The sequence below is a fragment of the Halictus rubicundus genome, unplaced genomic scaffold (assembly GCF_050948215.1).
Source record: "Halictus rubicundus isolate RS-2024b unplaced genomic scaffold, iyHalRubi1_principal scaffold0220, whole genome shotgun sequence".
NCBI lineage: Eukaryota > Metazoa > Arthropoda > Insecta > Hymenoptera > Halictidae > Halictus > Halictus rubicundus.
In genome coordinates, this window is record NW_027488761.1 from 329,453 (window position 1) to 338,149 (window position 8,697).

At 41.7% G+C, this 8,697-nt stretch overlaps 1 protein-coding gene across 1 annotated transcript; it reads right to left on the reverse strand.

The window, feature by feature from the left end:
- Positions 1–311: 311 nt before the first annotated feature.
- LOC143364050 (putative RNA-binding protein EEED8.10) lies at positions 312–7,476 on the reverse strand. Its single transcript, XM_076804564.1, has 2 exons — positions 5,961–7,476; positions 312–424 (listed from the first exon to the last, which is right to left on the reverse strand). Exons 1-2 carry the CDS (start codon positions 7,474–7,476, stop codon positions 312–314), a joined length of 1,629 nt encoding a protein of 542 aa, XP_076660679.1.
- Positions 7,477–8,697: the final 1,221 nt, after the last annotated feature.

The window sequence follows — 8,697 nt, forward strand, 5'->3', positions numbered from 1 at the left end:
GGTAACAAAGGATATCTATATTCTGGCAAGAACTGTATACAAAACAAATACCACCGCGGTGACGAGTAAAACAAAACGCGTCGGGCTCCTGCGTCGAAGGTTCGCGACGCGTAAATAAATCGTTTCAACGCGTGTCGATCGCTCGCGGTACGCTCGCTCGACTCTACGTCCGGTTTTCGGAATCAATTTAGAATAATGACCCAGCGTGGATCACGCCCCGCGAAAAGCAGTTCGTGACCCGTCTGACCACCCTTACACTCGGCCGGACAATCGTACGAGTGATCAGGATGGAGACACACACAAAATCGCCTTCACTCTACGCTTCCAATGAGCCTGCCCTTCAGCACGTAACGTGGCCTCTGAGCAGTCTGAGACAAGGCGGCGGCAGAGTGCCCGTGATCGTGCAAAGTCCGATTGCTCCAATCTGACCCGAATTCCGCGATCGAACGACATCGTACCCGTCAAACCATCCAGGCACCTGCCCGCTGTTCGTACAAGTGGCCTGGGTGGAGACGCACACTAAACCTTGGTCACTCCACGGGACGCACGAGTCTACTCTCTGGCATGATACATGGCCTCGGAGTGTTCTCGGGTACCGGTCACGGCAGAGTGCCCACGATCGTGCAAGGCTCGATCGTCTCGATTCAGTAGAGACGCACACTAGACCTCGGTTATTCCACGGGACCAATAGGTTCACCCTTTGGCACGATACGTGGCCTCGGAGTGATCTCTGACAAAGGTCAAGACGGAATACTCGGGATCATGCGATGCTCTATCGTACGGATTCGGGGGAGACTCGCACTAAACCTCGGTCGCTCTACGGGACCCAGGAGTCTACCCTTTGTCACGATACGTGGCCTTGGAGTAATCTCTGATTAGGTCACGACAGAGTAGCCGCGATCGTACGAAGTAGGAGAGTAGGCTCGATTAAGGTCACGACAGAAAAACCGCGATTGCGTGAAAAGAAATAGTCCCGATCCGGACGAGACTCGCAGAAAACCACGGCAGTTCCTCGGGACCCAGCAGTCCACTCTTTGGCACGATTCGTGGCCTCAGAGTACGCTCTGTCGAGGTTTCGAAGGAACAACCGCGATCATGCGATGATCGACTGTCTCGCTTCGACCCGTGCGGTACACACAGTATCCCTCAAACGATACTTCTACCATAGACGAGGTATAGGAGTAGACCAATCACCCAATGTATTTTTCTGTCTCACGCTCGGGGGGCTCTAGAGCCCCCTTACCATTCCGTGTCAGATCCTACCGTATCAGCTAGAACTAGTATTGTATAAATGATGAATGAAACAAAAGAATGTTGTGTCCTTTTAATTTCGTTACGCCTGTTACGCGAGTGCATCGAAGGAGACGTTTCTACATGGGGAAGCTTATATTCAGGTAAATCATATACATACATATATATTATTTTATATTGCATGCGCTTAGTAAATATCGCATTTACTATTATAGAAAGCTAGTGTTCCGTAATCTGCTTATTTTCTCTCTAATCACTTTGCTATCCTATTTCTCGCATACAATGAAGCGGAATGAACGGAAAACTCACTATAAAAAGTGTGCCTATCCCTTTTGTGGTTTAACAAACCGTACTACAACGAACAATATTTCTTTTCATTCATTTCCAACGAGAGATAGTGATAGGTGCATAACGTGGCTGATTAACTGTGGCGTAGATGATTGGGTGGAAATGTCTGATAAAAAATTACAAAATCAATATGTGTGCAGTCAACATTTTTCTAATAATTCTTTTTACGCGTCGGGTAGACTGCGCAAAGATGCCGTACCGGAAATTTTTCATTCGTCCAATATGAATAATAATAGTTTTAGCACTGAGTCAGACACTATGTCTATACAGGATGACATGTCATCAATACAAAGTTGTAATGGTTTGGAACAGCAGCTAATGGAAACCTAGGTGCAATTAGAGGAAGAGAAGAAAAAATATAAGGCTCTTCGCTTGCAATTGCGGGCAAAGTGTAAGGCAATAAATCGGTTGCAAGATAAGCTTTCTTCAGGCAATATCGATGATACATGTTTGAAGAACGCAATTTCTAAAAGAATTTCCGGGTACTTATTGACATTTGTCATCCTCATATTGCTTAAACTCAAATCGTGGAGAATTTTTTCGAAAAAGGAGCAACAATTATGCCTTACAATGCACTACACTTCTCCCGTTTTGTACCATAAAATGAGTGAAATTTTTGGTTTTCATTTGCCAAGTCCATCCACAATTAGTCGATGGTTCGGGAAAATCGACATTTGGCCAGGAATTTGTCCAAATTTATTTAACGCGATAAAATTTAAATCTTCTTACATGGAAATTGCAGATCGTAATTCCACCCTTGTATTTGATGAAATGGCCATCAAAAAGTGTCTCGATTTCCACCCAAAACGGCAGGTCATTGAAGGTTTCGAAGATTTAGGATTTTTGGGTAGAAATGTAGCTGTGGGTACACAGGTTCTTGTATTTATGATACGCGGGCTGTTCACTAATTGGAAACAACCTTTGGCTTTCTTTGTATCAAAAACTGGTGTTAAAAAACATGATTTATCAATTACTTTAGATGAAATATTAGATGCACTGCATGAGACAGGTTTGAAAGTCAGAGCAGTTGTTTCCGATCAGGGAAGTAGTTATCAAAGCGTAGCAGATGAACGTGTTTCTGTTGAGAAGCCATTTTTTATATGAAATGGTCAAAAAATTTATTACATTTTTGATTATTTACATTTATTCAAGAGCATTAGGAATAATTTATTAAATTATGATTTTTCTATTAATGACTGTATAGTTTCGTGGCGCGATGTAGTACTTCTCTGGAATTTGGAGAAAGATAAAAGTACGCGAGCAGCTTACAAATTATCCGATAAACATTTTTTTCCAAATTCTTTAGATAAAATGAAGTGTAAGCTTGCTCTTCAAGTTTTTAGCAAAAGAGTGTCAGCTGCTATGTTTACCGCTTCACTCACTGGTAGCATTAATACAAATACTGTACAACACACAGCTAGTTTCTTTGAAACGCTTAATGATTTGTTTGGTAATTTAAACAGTCGATCTACCAGTGATCCAAATCCCATGAAGCGTGCTATTTCGTGTTTTAATAACATTGATCAACATTTAATTGCGCATGTTACCAACATGAGCAATTGGTTTGTACTTTCTTCTAACGGTCGTAAAACACATCCATGTCTTTTGGGATTACGGCAATCTATAAATGCCACCTTGCAGTTGTGGAACGATTTAAAAGAAGAAGGCAGTATGTTCCTTATAACATCACGCTTAAACAGCGATTGCATTGAAAATTTTTTTTCCGTTCTTCGAATGCACGGTGGCACCTATGATCGCAATCCTTCGGTAAAAGCGGTGCGTCTTGCAATTCAAAAAAATATATTATTGAATTTGAATCGTAGTATACATAGTGGTAACTGCATGCCTGATGACGATGCACCGTTAATGCCGGGGGATATGATAGCACAATGTGAATCAGCCACGTTGGAATCAGATGCTTCATTGTCTGCTATCCAAGAGAACACAGATGATGATAGTTTTGATGACAATATTAAAATCGATAATATTGAAGAACTGTCAACATCGGTGTGCTAGCTAGAATCGTGTGCGCTTGAATACTTTGCAGGGTATATCGCTAAAAAATGTATTGAAAAATCGGGATGTCGTAGGTGTTACGATATGTTTTTGGAGAATAATGCAACGTTCACACGACACGAGCAACTACTGTTATCCTTTACAGCATATATTGTACACGATAACATTGAATTTGGGCATCTTTGTGTCCCGAGTGTACATTTTTCGGCCATTTTTAAAATTATAAATAAAACTTTTGACATGGTTTACCCATCCATACGCAGCGAGGCATTCATATTAGATAAACTATCGATATTTTCGATAATTTCACGTTCTGTGGAACAGAAATATCCAAACTGCTTTAACCAAGACGAATGCGCTGAACATAAGAAAGACATTGTATATTTTACATTAACAGTAAAAATTCATAAGGATACAGTGTGGCTCGGCAAGAAATGTAGATGTATAAAAAATTCCGCGAAAACATTTTCCAAATTATCGCATTTCAGACATGTTTAAATTTTTTCATTTTTATCGATAATCCTGTTGGTATTTCAATATACTTTTTAAGTGTGTCTATAATAAATTCATTAAAATCAGTTATTAATCATATTTTCGGAATTTCATGCATAGAGATTTGCGTATACGTCGTGTATATGAAATTCTGGAAACTAGGTTAATAAACATTTTGTAAATGATTTTTTTATAGAAGCAATTAAGAAATATATACAGCTGCATTGTAATATTTGGAATACATTTGTAGTGTGACGGCTACGCGGTCTCTCGGAAGAAAGCACGATCTAACCCGAGAGCGCGGGATCTACAAGCTGTCCGGATTTAAAGAAACGCGGGTTCGATAGGAATATTATGGATCGACACAACTAATCGAGTGACCACGCAGTAACAAATGTATATTCTCAAAAGACAAGTAAAAATAACAAATGATAACAATATAAACGGATAACAAAATAGCTCACCAAAATCACAGCCTCTCGTAACAACAAAACAACGCAATTAAAACGCTGAACAAAGAATAATTCTCGGTATACAACCTGTAACTAGAAGACAAGAGAAAACCGTTACAAACGCTCAAAAGAGAGACCAGCGCGGAAACTAAGGCTTTACGAATAAAAATACAATATTAAAACTGGAACTTAACAACTACGAGCACACGGGCTCGGCAAGACTAATAGAATAAAAGAAACTATAACTAATTAACGGAAACTCAGACTTTCGCCCGGGCGATACAAAGAAAACCCTGAACGAACTCTGTCTTAACGAGTTTACGGCTCTATCGACACGCACCTCGCGCTTGTACATCGAAGAAGCACAACTCTTCGCTAGGTTTCGGCTAGCTCGGCCCGCTGGCCGGCTCCCCTCCCTTCGCGCCTAACCAATTAGATTTGGGTCTTAGTTCGACAGCCCAATCACGCGCGTTACGCATACTTCCCACTCACGCACAACATTCCTCTCGCTCACGCACTCTTCTCCAACGGTCGTCGATCGGCGAAGCTACGGTAAACAAAAAGGACCTAGGACGGTCACTATACCCGCGCCGAACGCTCGGTGTGCTCAGTTAGGGTGACCCCACAATTGCAAAGAATTACCGAGCACAGCCCTTTGTTCGCACGCCCAACACCACGCGACTAGCCTCTCCTCGACCGTTGGGATAACCGCTTAATGCCCACGGCCCGACTGGCGAGGACGCGAAACGATAAACAAGGTGACGAACGGGACGCCGTCAGCTCTGCCTATACCTAAACTAAATACTAAATCTAAGATATAAACGTTTCCGGACGGCGTTGATTCCAAGAAGGGTATTCGTTACTTAAATACATTCAACGCGTAATAAACTAAAATATTATACATCGTCAAAGGCAACACTGTGATCAATTAGGGAGATCCCACAATTCCTAAGAATTATCAATCACAGTGCCACCGACGGTTAAAGCCAAATGGTTACAAAAATAATAACTATTGCTTAAAACGAATCATTATCAAAAGCCGCACCGTGGTCAATTAGAGAAATCCCACAATTACTAGAATTATCAACCACGGTGTTACCGACGATTTGAAACCCCAAACAATAATTGTTCGGAACGTAACAGTCCTCCCTCCTTAAAGTCATCGTCGTCCTCGATGATGTAACATACAACTATACATTTTTGCGCCTAACCGGAGCTTACTTTAAGGAAATAGTGGTTCAAAACGGCGGTCGAAAAAGACCTGGACGCGAGCGTTCTTCTTATATTTCGTATACCTGCTAACTGCAGTATCCGCCATAAACATACGCAGTGTCTGTACTCTATCCGATGCTCTTACTGTATTGTATGCACATGTTAATACTACCCTATCTATTTTCTTACAGCCTTCCACATCAATGATTCCTATATACGGGCAGTTCCTAATCACTCTACAAATGTCTTCGCCACTGATTAATGGATTTGACCTGCAATGCACCTCCTTTAGTCCTTTTAGTGACCCCAACGTGTACCCTGGCACTTCTGGATATAAATTATTAATTTCCAGGACCTCTAATTCCTCTAGATTTATTAATGAATCGAGGGCAGCCTCTCCTCTTATATTGGTACACCCACTTAAATTTAAGTGTGTGATTCGTGAGAGGTTTGCGCTGATTACGCGTACCGTGTCCACCGTCACCCAACCGCAAAAAGTTAGTGATAGGTGGACGATCTCTCGCATTACACGAAATATGGGCAATGCCGGATTTACTGGCCCTAGGTCTATTTCCACGAATTCTCCTTCTTCCATATGAAGCTGAATGTCCATTTCATTCGGGTGCAACTGGGCTTCGGCGAAGGTCAGCGCATGGATCTTAAGGATTTTTAAAGATTGTTGCAGGCCTCTATTGTTACATAATGTAGTGAGTATCGTATCGTCCGTCAGTGTCTGTAGCAATGTCAACTCTAAGGAAATCAAATTCTGTAATGTTTTTATCGTATCTATCAAGTATTCTGCTGTAATTCCAATACAACGGTCTAATTTAAAATGACTTAGTCCCGGATTCAAATGACGGAATGCTTTTCCACCTAATACCGTCCCGGAGAGTTCAAGTGACTTCAACCCTTTAGCTCTTTCGAACACCTGCGCTAATTCGGGCTCTACTGGCGGTTGCGATTTTCCTAACGTGATACTCTCTAATTTACTCGCAACCTCCACCAGATTTCTAATTGCCGATGGCCGCACGGTTAACGCCGTAAAATCTAAGTGTAAAAGGTTTGGACACTCTTTCACTAATATAGCTAATATTTGCGGTTGTAACAATCTCGAGATGCTCTCATCATTAACCATTATTACCGTTATATGCTGCGCTGTTCTACGCAGCAACCAACGTAAGGCGCTCATACTAACCGTCTTCCCATGCCAACCGTGCGGCCAACGCCAATCCGTTATATCTAAACGCTTAATCGAGCTATATGACGCAAGGGTCCCCTCTCGCCACCTTGTTGATACTAACTCTAGCGCGGCCCTGTCTTGAAATTGTAAATACGACGCTATTTTTGCTATACAATCCAACGGTAAGGGTATCTTGTCCGTTAAATCTAGGCCCGGAAATGGATCTGCTGATGGTCGTGGCGCTATGAGCTTTGCCTCGTGCCATGGGTCCGCAGGTCGGATCCTCAGCTTTCTTTTGTGTATGACAAAATCCTGTCCCACCAGCTTCTTGGCCTGTTCCGGGTTTCCGAAGGTCAGAAATGCCTGATTGCCTGTGGGCTTCCTCAGGACTACCGCATGCTCTGCTCCATGTGGTCGGAAGACTTTCATCAAATCCTCCTTCTTAGTATAGTTAGCCAGTCTCAGTATCAGCAACCTCCTTCCTTCTCCTGCTGTCCCTGAGCTGCACCCTGGTTGTGGCTCCATAGTTATCAATATAATCCTATGGTTACAATGTTGGTGTAAGTACGTGTAAATACTATAGGAGACAACACAACATATAAATAATAATGTTTCCTCGCGCCAAATGGCAGCGGTTCGCATCCACATCGCATCGCAATGAGTAGTTGTTTATGTCGCACGTCAGTTATGTCCACAGTCTGGTTTATTTAACCTTACAATTGGTTGTACCCATCCGAGGATGTAGCTTAACCTAAGTTGGTCTGTAACTTATTACAATAATTATTAATGTTTGCTTAAAATGCTAACGCAATTCGCCAGTCGGGCCCATCGTTGCACAAGCGCCGGCTGCGTTAATGCGTCTCATTCGTTAAAATTTGAAAAGTGAACAATAATAGATCTTTAAACATTAACGTGTTTCTCTCTTTCAGCGTTAATCAGTTTATAACTTTAATTTATCTATGTGTTTGGTAAATTGCTTTCCGTTATCGTCTTCTAAAATAACATTGTTTTTTGCTAAAATTCCAACAATTTTATATGGTCCCCGATAACGATCGCTGAATTTTCCAGCTCGCGGTTCGATTATGACGCGTACCATGTCCCCTACTTTCCCACGGAACGGTCGCGCCTTCTTATCGTAGTAACCTTTAGATCTTTCTTTGGCTTCATTCTGATTCTTTGCCGCTATTGTATGCATCTCGTTTAATCGAACAATTAGATCAGAAAGATAAGTATTATATGTAGGCAGTCTTTCGTCCTCTGGGAACGAACTCGGACAACGAGCAACCTTCCCAAACACTAATTCATAAGGTGTGAAATTGGTCGCTTCATGTACCGAAGTGTTGTACGAAAACATTGCAAACGGTACTAGCCTATCCCAATCGTCATATTTATCTACATAGTGGCTAATATATTCTGTTAATACTATATGACTTCTCTCTAATGCTCCATTCGTTTGTGGTCTATAACCAGACGTCATAAAATGTCGGATTTTGAAAATCCTCGTCAATTTTTGAATAACCTTATTCAGAAAACTTGTTCCTCTGTCTGTCAATATTGCTCTAGGAGTACCATATTGTAATATCAACTGGTTCGTTAAAGCGTGCGCGATTGTCTTAGCTCTAATGTCAGGAACGGGAACTGCTATACAGTATTTTGTTAAATTATCTTGCATTGTTAATATATGCCTATTTCCATTGGGAGTTGTTGGTAATGGTCCTACTGTATCCAACGCTACCCTCTCAAACG